At 39.1% G+C, this 18255-nt stretch overlaps 1 protein-coding gene across 1 annotated transcript in view; it reads left to right on the forward strand.

The window, feature by feature from the left end:
- LOC131435708 (uncharacterized) overlaps positions 1 to 18009 on the forward strand; it is a 57527-nt gene extending 39518 nt beyond the window's left edge. The window contains exons 2-9 of the mRNA XM_058603862.1: positions 6426 to 6528; positions 12594 to 12807; positions 12869 to 13014; positions 13144 to 13206; positions 13595 to 15115; positions 15174 to 15743; positions 15874 to 15951; positions 17035 to 18009. Coding sequence (XP_058459845.1) covers positions 6426 to 6528; positions 12594 to 12807; positions 12869 to 13014; positions 13144 to 13206; positions 13595 to 15115; positions 15174 to 15743; positions 15874 to 15951; positions 17035 to 17636 — 3297 coding nt within the window. The 3' untranslated portion in view covers positions 17637 to 18009. The remainder of the gene's footprint in view (positions 1 to 6425; positions 6529 to 12593; positions 12808 to 12868; positions 13015 to 13143; positions 13207 to 13594; positions 15116 to 15173; positions 15744 to 15873; positions 15952 to 17034) is intronic.
- The last annotated feature ends 246 nt before the right edge of the window (positions 18010 to 18255 follow it).

An 18255-nucleotide genomic window follows, 5' to 3' on the forward strand; every position in this document is an offset into this window, starting at 1 on the left:
TTACGTAGGGTGATGTAATGACTGACCGTTTCACTAAAATAATTGTTTTGCTACAATTGGTGATAGTACATACATTTTATGATTTTGTATACCTAAAAAGTCTGTTTAGTCCTTCTCATACCATTTCTGAACTTGACGAACTGAATCGAACGATCGAATTATCCTTTAGGCTACAGCTCAAAAGTTGGTTTTCAACAATGATTTGATTGCACAGCCAGCCTATATGGGAATGGCCAAAATCCCAGAATGAAAAGGTAACGAATGAACTTACAAAAGATAAACAATTCTTTTATAACAGGTTTCAGTTTTGGTTGTAATATCAGAGACTATCATCGAACGGAAATTTTTATCGCATCTATCACCAGACCAGCTTATGTTGGACCAGTTTATGAGAGATTGAATAAAAGGTAATTGCACATAAATTAATCTCAGCTCCGTCCGGTGATCCTTTCACTGTCCATTTTTTATTTACTTATTTTCGATGCATCGACTGAAAGGATTGGATAAATTTCATGGAAGGTTTATATTTAAAATTTCGCAATGATGTTTTTCCGAGAACAGAACTATGCGGAATTTCGACTCAAAATTCGATAAACTTTGCCTCACATAAAACAAATCATTAAAAAGTCATTGTGCAGTTTCAAAAACCGTGACAAATATAGGGACCATTGCCATTTGTCGCATTGGATGCTCACGCAAACCAATGTAGGATGACACCAACTTCTGCGACCGATCCAAATGTCAAATATGCCATTCATCGCAAACAATCGTGCTATTGTCCCTACCTCAAAATAATTTCCGTTCGTATCATCCGAAACGCCGAAACCAATCAAACTGGATATCTGCACCGCACAGCTTGTCGTGTCTCACCGTGGCGGAGCTGACAGGGGTCGGACTACCATCAGTTTCTTGACTTATACATCTACGGGACTACACACTCAGCTGTGCGCTACCAGAACAGGTCAAATTATGCGTTGAGTTGCGAGATAAACAAATGAGCGACTCGAACATATTGAGCCGTTGAATGTTATTTTTAACTTGAGTTAATAATCAGTCATGCATTTTGGTCAGACGAAGGACCACTCAAGTGGTCATATCAGCTAAATGAATTACCAGATCTGCCGAATAGACATGTGTACCGGGTCAAAGCGATTGACGCCTGATCAAATGGCGAGCATTTTCGGTACAGAATAGAAAGGGTCGTTTTATGAGCAATCCGTTTCTAGTCCTTGGTTCGTTTAATTTGGTCAAATTCAAGATTAAACCATTCTTTTCTCAAACATTCAACCTTAGTTAGAGGCAAATTGCGAAGTGAGTGGATGACTAAGCGTTCAAATATCGCATCGCGGAGTGCTCCAGCACACGCGCCTTATCGATACAATCAACGTCAACTCATGCCGGTTGATGAGCGGTTCTCGCTATGAAAGACTGCGGCAGCGTGACGCAAAACTAGCTCACCCCCAATACCTCCGAGATTCTGAGAAAGTGAAATCTAGATGCTATTTCACATGTAGCTGCAGGGAGATTCTCATCCGGCATAGTCTAATTATTATACATTACTCAATGCTTCGTAGAAACGGGTAGCATATTAGTCAAGTGGAGATTGTTAATTTTCGAGGTTTTATTTCATAGTAGCGCGCCTTGAATGAAAAGCGGAGCTAATGGAACAATGATAATTGTAGCGGGTACTGTAGTTGTGGCCAGCACTTTTCTCACAAGGTGTTACGATCAGTCAATGTCAACAATTACAGTTGTTTAGTATAACGGAACTAGCAGCCTTTCGGTAGAAGAGTAATGTATTGCGTATTCGATTGTGTTTTTGCAGGCTTCCACCACCTTTTCAAAAAAAAAAAGAATTTTGTACTACTTTTTTAAGTTTCGTGCTCATAAAGTGGTGTATCAAATTTACCTTAGTAAATCAACTGGAATCGTAAAGTAGATATAAAAACTTAACTTAACTTAACATATATTACAATGACAGTGTGAGGCTTTTTCTCATGATTTATTGTAATTAATATTCCTTGTCTTGAAAGGTTCTACTGAAAATTGTTTATTCAACTAAAATTTCTGTATCAAAAATTTGTTGTTTTCGAATGCCGCTGCATACCTGGAGATAACGAGTAAAATATGAATAATTTTATATATTAAACGTCTCATGCAATTTAGGTACAGAGAATGAGCTAGAGGCTGTTGTGAAAGTTAGTTTCTATGAACCGTTCCCTGGATTGTTTAAAACTATGTTAAAATGGTCCTCCAGGGCTTAACCTTATTTTGTGCTTAGAGTTTATGCACTGTTTATATACCCTATTTCTTTATGCTTCGTTTTTGACCTCTGTAAATAGCAGAAACTTTACGTCTGCTCAGCGATTTATGTTGGACTAAAGCAAAGTCCTGACATTACATTCCTTTTGTGGAATTTGGCCTTTCTGTTTCAACAGACTTCGCAGCCGATTCTCAGTGTACAGAATCATTGCATGGCTAGTACTATGGATCCTACTGACACTAAGAATCCCTTCCAGGTCGGGGCTCGAACATACGACAACTGGCTTGTAAGACCAGCGTCCTATGCATTGAACCGCCAACCCGGGCATTTTATGTTGGACTGCTAGGTGGCATAATAGTTCAACATAGGCTGTTATATACTGATTATGCAAACACGAAATAGAAAAAAAAGTTTAGAAATGGTTTGACATTTTATTGATCACTATTGAAATGACAGAAAAATATATATTGATCTTCCGAGGAGAGACAGTAGCAGCAGACTAATCACCAAGGGACATACATTTCCATTCCTCAATTTTGTTCAACTCAAGGCGGTTCCGGTGGTAGTTTATCATATTTTTAGTACAAAACTGACTACGATGACTCGGTATTACTCTAATATGTTTCAAGCATAGTGGCAGAATGATAGATCTAGCCAATACAGAGTTTGTGATATAGCCAATACAATGCTTTGTGCTTCCATACGAATGGTAAAAGACGCATCTTAAACCACTCTTCCATAGAAATCGTATCGTTGATTGTTCCGGAGGTGACTAAGGTTGATGTCAGTGTGAGCGAAGCGAAGCGATTCAATGCGATGGATTGTTTTCGCATCGCATTCACTCTGACAGGTTTGCGATGCGTAACGCGAAAATTTTCAATGCTACATAGGGTAACAGAGGTATTTTGGCCACTTCATATATTTTGGCCCACCTAACAAACTTTATCAATTTCATCGGATTTTATCGATGTTAAGTAATCCATGTTGCATCAATTTGAAGCTAATCACATTAAATTATCTATTGCGGAAGGGGTTTTCAAAGATATTATAACATTCGGGGGATATTTTTACAAAGTGGGCCAAAATAAAATCAATCTTAAAGTGGGCCAAAATACCTCTGTTACCCTAGTAGCCATAGTAAAAGCAACTAGAAGTGATGCTCAAAAGCACCAGAGGAAAAAAAATTGAAATTTTCATTCGTTGTTAAAGTTTCAAAAGAATGGATTTGGACGAAGAGTTTTTTATGTCCGAGGGCGTACGCAACTATTTCTTCGGAAATCATAAAAGAGTTCGGAATTCATTCCAATAATCGAAACAGTAGAAAGTTCGGTGAATATGACCATCTGTATAAAGAATTGCTCACATATTCTCAAAAATTTCATGACTATTCTAACCAGTAGTTCCTAATATTTCCAAAACTTCTTCACAGGAACCTGTTTCCGGTAATTACGATATTGTTGACCCCGGGGCGCATTTCGTTTTAATATAGCACCGATTCAACATCAATCGAATTATCTTGTTCCGTCATGACAAAAATCAATTCAACCTCTGTTCGCTCGTAGATCGCGTGAAAAACTTTGCACGTTGTGCTTGGTCGCTTGTGGCGCTGAAAATCGCTCGTCGGTACGCAACGTATCGTGTTTACTGTCGCATGCATATTTATTTTTTTTTAAATGGACGAAATTCGGTCGTGCTTCGCCATGCGGTCCTTTAATATTCGCATCGCATCGCATCGCTTGTCGCTCCTACTCTGGTTTCACCCTAAGGTTGATGTCAGAGTGAACGCGGAACGCGATGCGAAGCGAAGCGATTCAATGCAATGTACTGTTATCGCATCGCATTTACTCTGACAGGTTTGCTTTGATCAAATGCAACAACTGCGTGACGCTTCCACTCTGACAGCAACCTAAGGGAACGTCCGCCAATTGCCGACCAGATCAGGAATTTATTTGCTATTTTTTTCGAACATCCTCCGGAACATCGATCTAAGTCTAAGGCAACGAAATACACCGAAACCTCCATTTACGAACTAAACGGGGGCTCGTAAATCTAGCTAGTTCGCAAAAAAAAGTTTACGTTTTTTAGAATTTACATCGTAAGAAAAGTTTTGTGTAATGAATGTGGGAACCCCTAATCATATGGATATTTTCGGAACGGATGTGAAGAATAGGGAGAAAATGATGTTTGAGATCGTTTCAAAATCCAAGATGGCCACTTTCGGTTTATTGATATTTCCTGAAAATCCTTACTTTTTGGGTATTTTCGGAACGGGTTTAATGAGTAGATGTCCGAAAACAATGTTCTGAAATCCAAGATGGCGACATACAGTTTATTTATGATCCTTGAAAATCCTTACAATATGGATATCTTAATGAGTAGTAGTTCTGAATTCCAAAATGGCGAATTTCGGTTTATTGAAACCCTTACAATATGGGTATTTTCGGAACGGGTTTGATGAGTAGATATCGGAAAACGATATTTGAGGTTGTTTTGAATTCCAAGATGGCGACTTCCGGTTCATTGATATTTCTTGAAAACCCTTACAATATGGGTATCTTGGGAACCAATTTGATGAATACGGCACAGAAACAGTGTTTGTTTGATAATCTTTGAAAACGTATACAATGTAAGTAAGGGTTGATGCTTTACCTACTTTCCGGAAAGAGGACGACTCATAATTCTCTTCCATATGTGTCGAGGTGGTTGGAGTGGGATTCACTGTAAGCTTGCGATTCGACCATGGTAGAAGATGGAACCAAGAATGAAAAGTTGGGTTTCATCACAAAATGCAAAATAATTTAATTAAAATTAGAACCTTCTCACCGACTATCTCATTCCTGTCAATTCGGGAATCCAATTTTCATGATTACTAGTTCCATGTGATCACCACACACAAGGTCGGCAATGGCTTCATGCATCAGTCTATATGAATTCGCCTTTCGAATTTCCACATGAAAAATGAATCAAAAATCACTTTTCTTTAGCATAGAATCGCAATAATAACGAATTAGTTTATATTTTCCAAAAAAAAATGAAAAAAAAATCGAAATATCTGCAAGGGAGTAAACAACTATTGCGATCGGTTTTCGAGAGCCAACTAGCGAACCTCTTCAAAAGCGAAAATTAGATTTTCTGTTTTAAAAAATATATTTAACTCTGCGGTGCGCATTAATAACTTTAGTTTGGATAAAAAGGACAACTTCCGTGATTGATTCCACTTCCACCAAAAAATTGCTCTCTGAGTTCCGAGGTTGCCATTTCCGAAAATTTGCTATTGGGAGCTCCAAATTTATTAAAATGCGAGTGATCGTAGATTTCTGTACTACTGTACTACTATTGTACTGCATTGGTATCGCAAATTTCGAAACTTTAAAAAAATCAACAAAAACATGCAAACAGTGCTCAAATCGCGTCGATTTGAGTAGATAATAATACAATTGAGATAATTGGTGATCGATACTTCAATTAATAACGAGCAATGTATAATTTTACCTGTTTACCAAGCCGTTCGCATAGCATCTCTTAACAGAAACGATGATTTCCTATACATTTTCCTATTGCATTTTGCATAGCATGAGCGGGACTATTTAAACTGACCCTCTTGACATAATCAAAATTACAAGCACTCATACAAAAAGTCTTTGAGAACAAAAAACATAACTTCTACCTAAAAGCTCAGAGCAGAAATTAACAGTGATTTTCACAATAATTGTGTAGTCCTACGTCAACAGTTCGAACAAACTCAAAGGAATATATCTTGTAGTGTTTCATGCTATGTACGTATAACATGCTAATGCTTTCAAGTTTTAATTAAAATTCATAAGGGTTCTGTAATCAATTCAACAATGACTACCTATTCCAAGACAGCTTTAATCGATTTCTTTTTTCAAAATTAGTATAAATGTTTTAGGTCATTGTTAAAGCTTTTATAAAACCTTTTGCACAGACTAACAACTTATCAACATTTTGGGCTTACCATTGGTTTTTAATTGCATTGCAACTCACCAAAAATTGAATACCTAGAGCGAGAATATTTTTGAGCTCGCTTCGGGTTCCAGAAACGCTCAATACAACTCTGGTCATACCAAATTGAAAAGATTTTTTCCATCATGGCGTTTTCTAGACATTGACCGGTATATTTTCTGTTTATTTTCTTTTTCAGACTCTGATGCTACAGTTCGCCTTTGTTCGAGGGCAGCAGGAAGTTATTGTGGACATAGCTGAACCTGGAAAAACTCAGTACCATGAGGCGAATTTCAACACAAGTGAGTGTTTTTTACATGTCGATTCAAGAACGGGCACTAAGAGTTTTGAAGTCGGTTATAAAGAGCCATTGTAATAATATGGATTTTTATGATAATAGCAGTATAGGGAGAAGAACATGTTTGAAATGCAATTTTTATTGTTGACGTATCGCATAGCTTGACAAACTTACCATATGCTATGTACTCTAAGCAGTTGTAATGGAATGGGTTGAAGATATAGCGATATTCTAGTATATTGGATTACTTTCTTAAACACGACAACCTCAAAACTAAAATATGTTCAAATTTGCGTACTGCGTTTTATTAAAAATGCGTGGAATGTGATACACATTTTTTTTCAATGTATTATTTATTGCAATATGAGTTAAATTTCAATTGTTAAGATTTAAGTTGGGTGTTCAGTCACGAGTGATAACTCTTCAGCCCTAATATATACATAATTTGGTTATTAACAGTTCGGCTGAAAAGTTCGTATCGTTTAATAGAAACACACATTTTTTTGCCAAAATTCGTTTTTATTATTCAACATTATTGCCATCAGAGGCGATACAGCGATTATAGCGATCTTCCAACTTTTCGATTCCATTTTTGTAGTACGATTTGTCCTTTGACTCAAAATAGGCCTCAGTTTCAGCGATTACCTCTTCATTGCTTCTAAATTTTTTACCAGCGAGCATTCTCTTGAGGTCTGAGAACAGGAAGAAGTCACTGGGGGGCAAATCTGGAGAATACGGTGGATGAGGGAGCAATTCGAAGCCCAATTCGTTCAATTTTAGCGTGGTTTTTCGTTGTTGTTTTTGATCGATTGTGAGCTCACGCGGTACCAATTTTGCACAAAGCTTTCTCGTATCCAAATATTCGTGAATAATATGTCCAACACGTTCCTTTGATATCTTTAGGGTGTCAGCTATCTCGATCAACTTCACTTTACGGTCATTGAAAATCATTTTGTGGATTTTTTTTCACATTTTCATCGGTAACAGCCTCTTTTGGACGTCCACTGCGTTCATCGTCTTCGGTGCTCATATGACCAGTACGAAAATTTGCAAACCACTTACGAATTGTTGCTTCGCCCGGTGCAGAGTCTGGATAACACTCATCAAGCCATTTTTTGGTATCGGCAGCACTTTTTTTCATCAAAAAGTAGTGTTTCATTAACACACGAAATTCCTTTTTTTCCATTTTTTTCACAATAACAAAAGTAGCTTCACTCAAAATGCAATATCTCACAAACTAATAATCAGACAGCTGTCAAATTTATACACGTATTTTTTGAAGGTTGGTACTAACTGAAAATGGTATGGATTTAATTCTAGTGGCGCCCTCTTATAGAAACGATACGAACTTTTCAGCCGATCTGTTACCATTAAGGCATTATTTGCTTCCGCAATTCTGTGATTTGTTGTAGGAAAAAAATGTAAACCTACTTGTAATTGAAATACATCTTTGTTTTCTATATAGCATAGTAAAACAGAATAAGATGTTTTGGTAATTCCGTAACGTATAACGTATGATTCAAATTATGAATGCCTTCTCATATTTGTCACATTCTTCTAAAATGTTTAGGTATTTAAAAATCATTTCATTAAATAAAAACAAGAATGTTTACACGGGCATTAACTTGCATAACCTATGGATTGAAACAGTTTTAGTCAAATAAAAAAAAAATCGACAGTTTGAAACTTTAAGTACATCCCACCCTTTATTTTCGTACCCGGTAGTCGGATTCGGATGAAATTCAATAGCAGTCTATGAGACCATGCGGCCTTTTGTATGAACCTAAGTTAGTGAAAACCTGTTAAGCCATTTCTGAGAAAATGAAGTGAATTCCGAACGCATCTCCATGTAATTTCGGAACCGGGTGTCTGACTTCGATGAAACTTAATAGCAGTGCTGAAGACCGTAAGACCTTTGAACCTAAATTTGTAGAAAACTGTTCTTCCATTTTTGAGGTAATGGAATGAGTTGCATTATGGAGTCTATGATCCCTTTTCCGGTGCGAATGAAACCGGATACTGGTATTAGATATATTCGAAATCATTATTTTTCATCATCTAATAAGACGTACACAATTTGACAATATATGGATTTAATTCGTTTTTTCATATGTAAAAAATTAGGAAATTTACTGGTGATGCAAATCCAAATATGACTCAATTCATAAGAACGTAATTCGTAATATGACTTAATTCTACAAAAATGATTTGAATTTGTGTTAAACATACCCCATGTTTTAAGTATGCGTCTAAGCTTACATATTTCATCACTTAAAAATATATCAATGTACATTAAACATGATATAGATCAACTGTAACAATGAGTCATGTTTAACAAAAACGAAAATATGTCGGTATCAGAAGCCAAAAAAGAAGCCAAAAATTTCCACGATATATTCTAGGTGCATATAGAAACACGCTTCTAGGTGTGTATAAAAACACGAATACACGGGCAAAATTCCGATTCTAGAAATGATCAAAACGAGTCATGATTTGGGGAAAATAATATATTTTCATGTTATGATAACACACCATGATTAAAATTTCTCGGATCATGATTTCGTTAGATTTCGAATTAAACGCTAGCTCTCGGAATATTATTCTAGCAACAACGATCACATCAAATATGTAAGAATACATTCGAACAAAATGTAACATTGATGTTTGTCAAATAAAAAGCATAGCCGTGCTTAGTCTCTTATGATGTCAATTTTCGGTTCATTATCTTTATTTTTATATGTTATGTTTAATTCTCTATCAGCCGGTGGGTAAAACAACACGATTATTAAATAACATGTTTCAGGATCAAGTAAACATTTTCAGTAGGTCTTGCTTTTCAATGTCTGCTTTTTGCTTTACCATTAATCTATTAATCTATCACATCACTTGAGGCAGAGGGTTCAAAGTAATATCCGGGTAGAAAATTAGAGTTACGAGCTTTGAAAGAAATGCATTCTTCAAGTAATGCATTTTCAAACCATGATTAATTTTCATGGGAGAAGAGTTATTGCTCATGATTTCATGATAAATTAAAATGATTGGTATCATGATTTTCTAATTATAACAGTAGTAACGACTTTCTTTCCGTGTAGAATTCAGGTGCGTTCTATTGAAAAGTATTGCATTTTTGACTTTTCTCTCTGTCCGTTGCTCATTAGTAGTGATATGTAAAAATTATGTTCAAGACTATTTAATGTCTTAACAGAAACCTCAAAATAGAGAAGCAGGGGTTTACTCTACCCAAACTAACATACACACATACTCACATAAAGACATACACACCTACAGACTTTTGCTAACCTCGAGATGAACTGATTTAAATGGTATATGACACCCAACCAACCGAGTTTCGTTTCAACAGTCTATTTTCATAGTGATTGCTTATCCTGTCTATATGAGAAAGGAAAACATTTAATTTTTGGCATTAAAAATGCCTATACGGGGCCGGGGGTCAATTAAAAGTTTCAAAAATAGCCGCGTAACCTTTTTGCGTCATAATTTTGAACGTTAATAACTCAGTTATTTGTTGATGGATTGATAAAATTTAATAACCAATCGATTCGGAAACTATTAACTTAAACATGTATGGCAACGCCGTTTCAGTATTTCAATAGCATACTATTGAAAAAAGGTTAGAATTGACCTATGTTTTCATCCACCAATCCCAGCTGACCAAATTGACGTCAATTTCTTGTTCGGCATGTGTTTAAAATTGCACACCGTCATTTAGAGCGACGACGCAAAAGAGGGTAAAATTCTAAAAAATTTGACTGAAAACTGATTTAATGTGTAGGCTATATTAGTTACTTACTCTACAACCGACTTCGGTTATACTGGTTCCAAGTTCTCGGTTCTAGAAGTACCGGAAATAGTGGTCTAAAACTCTAAAACGAGAGTCACTCAATTTTTCAGAGATGATTTGATCGATTTACAAAAACTTATACTCAAATAAAAGTTCCCTTAGTCTCATAGCTTGCTGTTTAATATCATCCGGGTCTGACTTCCGGCTCCAGATCTATAGAGTAAAGTGTGTTTAATTATTTAGTGCGACGATCAAAACAAACAAAAATTCTTATGAACTTTACATACCTGTTTACAAATTGAAAAGGTTGTTAGTTCGTACCCAAAGCAAGTTTATTTTATTCAAGATTGAAAAAAAAAATCCTCTAGTGAATATTTTTGAAAATATAAGCAATATGAGAAAGGCATCATTACACCACTAGGTGGATTAAAAAGGGTTTTAATGTTAAGAGGAATATGAAGTTGATTTAGATAAAGGTTGAAAGATAAAACTACAAGAATCAGCCCATGCGGTTGTACTGATGTGGAACATGGCGACCAAAATTTCTAAGGATAAATATTTTTAATCAATCACCATGCTTTTGAGAGCGCGATTGCACGAGAGTCTCCTTCCATCGATCTATTACACGCGATTTTTTTTGTATGCGTTTGACACGCGATTTTTTTTAACTAGGATTTCCGAAGCTACGCGGATTCTCAAAGTTACGCGTTTATTGCGGTTTTTCACGCGCTAGGTAGCCCCCGTGTTAAAAAAGACCTCAACGTATTCCGAACCAACATCGAACACGTGAACCCAAACTCTGTTTGTCTTGATTCGTGTTTGTCTTGTATCCGACGAAATTACATCAATAGCCCAAATATATGCAATTATACCTACGTGCATACTAACGTAACGGATTTCGAAATTTAAGCTTCTCTTCGCATGTAGTTATTTATTGGCACATTGTCGCAAAGCTGATTTACCGGTAGCGACACCTGCCAATGAAAAATGGAACCATGAAAAGGAATATTCTTTCGGAAATTTTCATATCGGCAGTAGTGATTTGCAACATTTTTATCGTTTATTCAATAGTATAAATAGATATAAGCAATAAAAGTACACTCGGAGTAGAAGAAAATCGATTTCAAAGTGATTACTACTACTTTTTTTTTAGTGTAAACTACGATTAAACATGGAAAATCTTCAGAAATGTGTGAAATTGGGTAAGGTTAGATTTTTCGGATCAACATTTATTTAAACAGGAATCAGTGTAATGTTAATTTCTCGAGTACTAGAATGTATAGCGATCGAATACTATTTATTTTGGATACTTTATTTGTTATTTCTAGGCATTTGAAAAATGGTATCAAATCAAGTTTAATACTCTATTCTGAATAAACGGTAGATTTCGCACAATGAACTAAGTTCAACATTACCACCTCAGAGTAAAAACTTTTTCTTCAACTTATTCCATGATTTTTTAAATGAATTTTATCCCGTTTTCAAAAGAAATCGTACCGATTTGACAGCTCTTGCTGAAAGTATCACCTCTAAACAAGCAGCGCCTCTACATTTCAGTTTTGCGACAATATGCCAATAGCGTTAAGTTCTTTACCATCACCAAAGAGAACAGACATCCAAGTAGAGATTTCAATGTGTGTGAGAAATTTAACGGTTGTTTTAAAAAGCAATCACCAACTAGCAATTCTCCTGTAAAGGCGCTTCGAGCAGCCCAGCAGTCGCTTATGGGCTCTTGCGTTCGAGCTCCCATACAATGATTATTAATGCGTGCAAAGTCGTACGCAACGGTCATTTGAAACGGATTTTCACTTGTATGCTTTACACAGCTTTTTTGAAAAAGTTTGTACTAGCTCTGTTCCATTACTACCATTTTGCAATTTCGATAACTAATCGAATTCATCTTGTTTAGATTAGAAATTAATCTTAAGCAATTAAAATTTACCCTGGGATACTTGCAAATTTCTCAGGTGAAAACGACATAACAAAGCATTTCATCTAAACTCGCGTGACACAAAATCAAGCAAATCAATTAAAGCTCCAAATCGTTTTATAGCGCTTTGTGTCTCGTTCTTTAGCAGCTACCTGCCTCTGACATGTTACACGTGATATCTGACCACATTTCTACATGTATTTTTCCTTGAGCTTTTAATTTTTTTCCCTATATAGAAAACAAAGATGTGCTCCACATCAAAAATATAAACTGCTTTTTAGCTATAATCCCATGTCAAAGTTGATGAATGATTTCTGGTTACCTATTTTATTTACAGGTGCCTATCAGTTCGGCTACGAGGTTGGTCCCAACGGGCAGTTTCATCACGAGACACGTGGTCCAGATGGAGTCACGTACGGTTGTTACGGTTACATCGACCCCAATGGAATGCTTCGTGTCACACATTACGTAGCGGATTCCCATGGGTACCGGCTAGTTGAGCCGAATCGACCAACAGAAATATTCACAGATGCACCGACGCAGTACAGCAAGTAGGTTTTTCAACAAGCAGATTTATGTTAAGGTAAAATATGTCATTTTAATTTCAAATAGTTCAATTACTGACGAAGATCCCAGACTACGGAAACGTGGTCAAATGGTCGAGTGGAGAGATCTTTATTTACCCCGAGGGTGCGGAATGTACCCGGGTGGTATTCGACCGGACGGACCTCCGGTAACAACAGCACGTCCCACTCCCGGTAAGTAGTCTCCAACACGGGTTTCTGTAGAGACCGGCAGGTTTCACGTGGCACTCACTATTGCACCTAGGCTTTTTCGCACCAACAATCACCGTTTTGTTCATGTTCGTTCCACGAACTATTTCACAGCACCTACAAAACCCTCCGGCGGCACGGGTACACCTGGTGGAAGTGGAACTGGTAATCCTCAAGGTATTCTCTATTTTCGTTTCAGATTACCCATGAGGTACGGTTTTCAGAGCAAGTTTATGATTTTTGCTTACATTTTTCTCAGGGCAAGGGCAAGGGCAAGGTCATCGTCCTGATGCTGGATCAAATCAAGGATCAGGGCAAGGACAAGGACAAGGACAAGGACAAGGACAAGGACAAGGACAAGGACAAGGACAAGGACAAGGACAAGGACAAGGACAAGGACAAGGACAAGGACAAGGACAAGGACAAGGACAAGGACAAGGACAAGGACAAGGACAAGGACAAGGACAAGGACAAGGACAAGGACAAGGACAAGGACAAGGACAAGGACAAGGACAAGGACAAGGACAAGGACAAGGACAAGGACAAGGACAAGGACAAGGACAAGGACAAGGACAAGGACAAGGACAAGGACAAGGACAAGGACAAGGACAAGGACAAGGACAAGGACAAGGACAAGGACAAGGACAAGGACAAGGACAAGGACAAGGACAAGGACAAGGACAAGGACAAGGACAAGGACAAGGACAAGGACAAGGACAAGGACAAGGACAAGGACAAGGACAAGGACAAGGACAAGGACAAGGACAAGGACAAGGACAAGGACAAGGACAAGGACAAGGACAAGGACAAGGACAAGGACAAGGACAAGGACAAGGACAAGGACAAGGACAAGGACAAGGACAAGGACAAGGACAAGGACAAGGACAAGGACAAGGACAAGGACAAGGACAAGGACAAGGACAAGGACAAGGACAAGGACAAGGACAAGGACAAGGACAAGGACAAGGACAAGGACAAGGACAAGGACAAGGACAAGGACAAGGACAAGGACAAGGACAAGGACAAGGACAAGGACAAGGACAAGGACAAGGACAAGGACAAGGACAAGGACAAGGACAAGGACAAGGACAAGGACAAGGACAAGGACAAGGACAAGGACAAGGACAAGGACAAGGACAAGGACAAGGACAAGGACAAGGACAAGGACAGGGACAAGGACAAGGACAAGGACAAGGACATGGACAAGGACAAGGACAAGGACAAGGACAAGGACAAGGACAAGGACAAGGACAAGGACAAGGACAAGGACAAGGACAAGGACAAGAACAAGGACAAGGACAATGGCAAGGCCAAGGACAGAGTCAGGGACCAGGACAGGGTCAATGGCAGGGTCAAGGACAAGGTCAATGGCAAGGACAGGGCCAACATCAAGGACAAGGGCAAGGTCAATTGCAAACACAAAATCGTCCAGGTTCTAGTCAAGGGCAGAATCAATCAAGCTCTGGCCAAAGTCAACAACAAGGAGGAAACTGGCAAAATCAAAATCAAGGAGGTCAGAGTCAAGGACAAATGTCATCATCAGGATCTGGTCACCAGCATCAAGGGCAATACCAGGGATCACATCACGGGCCTATTAGTTCAGGACAACATCAAGGTCAACACCAAGGAAGCCACCAAGGAATGTCTGGTCAACATGGTGGCCAACATCAAGGTTCTCATCAAGGGCCTGTTAGCTCAGGTCAATATCAAGGTCAGCATCAAGGTAGCCATCAGGGTGTTGGGCAAGGATCTCAGGGAACGCAGCATCAAGGATCTTATCAAGGAGCATCTGGTCAACAAGGTGGTCAGAATCAAGGATCTCACCAGGGACCGATTAGTTCAGGTCAGCATCAGGGTAATCATCAAGGGGCTCAACAAGGTCAACATCAGGGACAACATCAAGGGCAGCACCAGGGCCCGATAAGTTCTGGTCAGCATCAGGGAAGCTACCAAGGAAGTCATCAAAATGGTAGTGGCCATCACCAAGCACAACATCAAGGTTCGCATCAAGGTCCCTTAGGATCTAGTGAACATAATACACAGGTAGAATGGAGCCATCAAAAACCAGGGCAAGGACAGCAACCTGGTAAGAACAGAACATAAGTGGGATAATTTTAATTTGAATAAATTCCATTTTTTTCTAGATCAATCTCAAGGTCAAGGTCAAGATCAAGGTCAAGGTCAAGGTCAAGGTCAAGGGCAAGGTCAAGGTCAAGGTCAAGGTCAAGATCAAGGTCAAGGTCAAGGTCAAGGTCAAGGTCAAGGTCAAGGTCAAGGTCAAGGTCAAGGTCAAGGTCAAGGTCAAGGTCAAGGTCAAGGTCAAGGTCAAGGTCAAGATCAAGGTCAAGGTCAAGGTCAAGGTCAAGGTCAAGGTCAAGGTCAAGGTCAAGGTCAAGGTCAAGGTCAAGGGCAAGGGCAAGGACAGTGGCAAGGACAGGGACAAGGTCAGGGGCAATCTCAAAGCCAAGGACAGGGACAAGGGCAGTGGCAAGGCCAAGGGCAAGGACAAATACAGCAACCTGGGCAGGGGCAAGCTCAAGGTCAATGGCAAGGACAAGGTCAACGGCCAGATCAAGGACAAAATCAAGGACAAGGTCAGCCACAAAGCCAACACCCGGGACAAGGACAGAGTCAAGGCCAATGGCAAGGACAGAATCAAGGTCAGGGGCCAAGCCAAGGGCAGGGGCAATGGCAAGGTCAAAATCAAAACCAAGGTATTGAATTTCCTGCCATAGTTAGTGACTTTCAAATGTCATTACAAACAATTTAAATTCCTCTAACCTACTTAACTCAATTTTAAATTGAAGAAATATATCGAGAGAATAAATGAATTGCGTTTTGCAGGTCAAGGTCAGGGGCAAGGTCAATGGCAAGGCCAACAACAGGGTCAATCTCAAGGAACGACTGTGCGTCCAACAGGAGGTAAGGTTACTTATTACCGTTGGGTTCAACGGATGGTCAAGTAAATCTGAGTACTAACTCGTAAGTGTTGCTGACTAATTTAAATACCTTGAGGAATGTATTACTGTTGCATTAAACCAAAGAATAAAAGAACATTGCCTAGTCATATTATTGTTAACCCGCTGTTTTTGTTTCATAAAATAATGATATAACCACATGCGCACTACTACACAAACACTCACAACCACCAAATGCACATCCTCACATACACATAACTATCACGAACTACGCACATCAGTGCACATTGGCATTGGACCAAATTTGGCTGGCATTGGGGGCCTTGGCGCATCAATTATTGTTGGTGGACAACACGGTAAATACCTGCCGATCTTTTAGTTTTATTTTCGAGAGCTTTTATTCACTAATTGCCGCTTCCAATTTGCGCTTTTCCTGCTTTATGCTTCTCGTTTATCCTTCTGAATACATTTAGGAGGCTTCACCTTAGAGACTGGCATTTCTCAAGCAGGGATTAGTGGAACTTTAACGACATCTCACAATAGTTCCACGCATACTGGGTCAACGATTATTGGTGGCAATATTGGCAGTAACCCGGGAATTCAAGCAAGTACGAGTCACAACTTGACCGGATCTATTGTTGGTGCTTCCTATAATAATACGTCTGTAAGCAGTGGATCTTTGGATGGCCAAGGGTTGCAAGGAATGCACACAGGTTCGAACAGTTTCAACAGCACGCACTTGTCGATTTCTGGGGCTACCAATTTGGAAGGTTCGAGTATGGGAACTCAGGTGACAATTGGTGGTACGCTCAATCATACCGAAACCTTAGCGGTCAGTACAGTTAACGTAAGTAGTACTTCCGGTGGATCGCTCGTGGGTGTGATAAGTCCCGATCTCATCGGTGCTGAAGTTAGTGGTATGCTAACAGCGAATGCCAGTATTAGTGCGCCTCTTCTAGGGTCCCAGCAAGGTAGCGTAACAGTCGGCGGTGGTGGTAGTGTAGATATTGGTAGACCCCCTCAAGGTTCAGCACTATTACAAATAAGTTATGTAAGAGCTCCATTTATAAATCTGATATTTTTTTAGAACCGTCCACCGGATATCCATACGAACCTACCGAAGGACCAAGGCCGGAATACACTACTGCTTATACGGAATACCCAGCAACTGCTAGTGGAGTGCAACCTCCAAATCGGCCAATTGATACCGGCTCACCTCCATCTAGTGGTAACAATAATCAATACCCATCCAATCCTAACTATCAGGTGGCCATATCGCAGTATCCCTATTTTTTCGTTCCTTATCCTTACCCTCCTCCATCAAATGTTCCGCAAAGGCCTTGTAACTGTCCTCAGGATCATAATCGACCAAATCAGCCTGCAGGCTATCTCGGATTCATTCCGGTTATCTATGTGCCCAACTGCGGAACTGCGAGGAGCGAACTGCCAACACACATCAATTGGCCGGCTCCTCCGCCTCCTGATGGTTATGGGCGTGCTTTGGAAGACCTTCCCATTCAACGATTGGTACAGGCTGATGATGGAAGTTGGAACCTACAACAGCCTCCGAAGGCTCGTCAAAATCGAACCCGACGTCTGCGAAGCCGACGACTTCCCCTGCAAAAAATGGCCGGGGTTCCGTTTGTCAAGCGGCAGGCAAAACAGGAAACACAAATTGAGGGAGTTTGAGGAGAGAAAAATCGTACGGTTGTTAGAGGAGAAACTTCACGAGGAAAGACTGGACTTGGCCTAATATCTTGGATGGTGCCAATCAACGGGTGGACGTGATAAGAAAATACTCATTTGAATTTAAGTATCGTGATTTAGTTTGCATTACTGACAGCAGTTGCTCATTGTGAATCATTTGCTTTCTATCTTTTTGTGTGCTATTGCCTTTTGATGATTTAGGTCCTCATGAAGAAGTATCATAATATTTGCGTAACTTTGATCGATAATTAAACAATCGCATAAGCTATATTTAAATTGCGAGACCAACGTTCCTCTCAGTTGTACTTATTTATTTCCACGTAGAGCTCTAATAAATATGCTTGAATTAAGGTAATAGAGATAGTCGTTATCATTTGAACATCCATGACCTTGATGTCAATGATGAAATTATTCTGAACTTATTGCACAAACCCAAAACCCCTAAATGTTCATTCTGAGTTGGTTTCAGTGCAAAGATGACAGACCAGACAGAGGAGAGACTTTGAAATTCGATAAATTCGGATATCTTACGGCTCTTTAATTTTCTTGTAAAACGATTTTCTAGGCTAAGTGTGGAGTTTATGTTTTCGAAGGTCGATGG

This window comes from Malaya genurostris, chromosome 3 (assembly GCF_030247185.1).
Source record: "Malaya genurostris strain Urasoe2022 chromosome 3, Malgen_1.1, whole genome shotgun sequence".
NCBI classification, from domain to species: domain Eukaryota; kingdom Metazoa; phylum Arthropoda; class Insecta; order Diptera; family Culicidae; genus Malaya; species Malaya genurostris.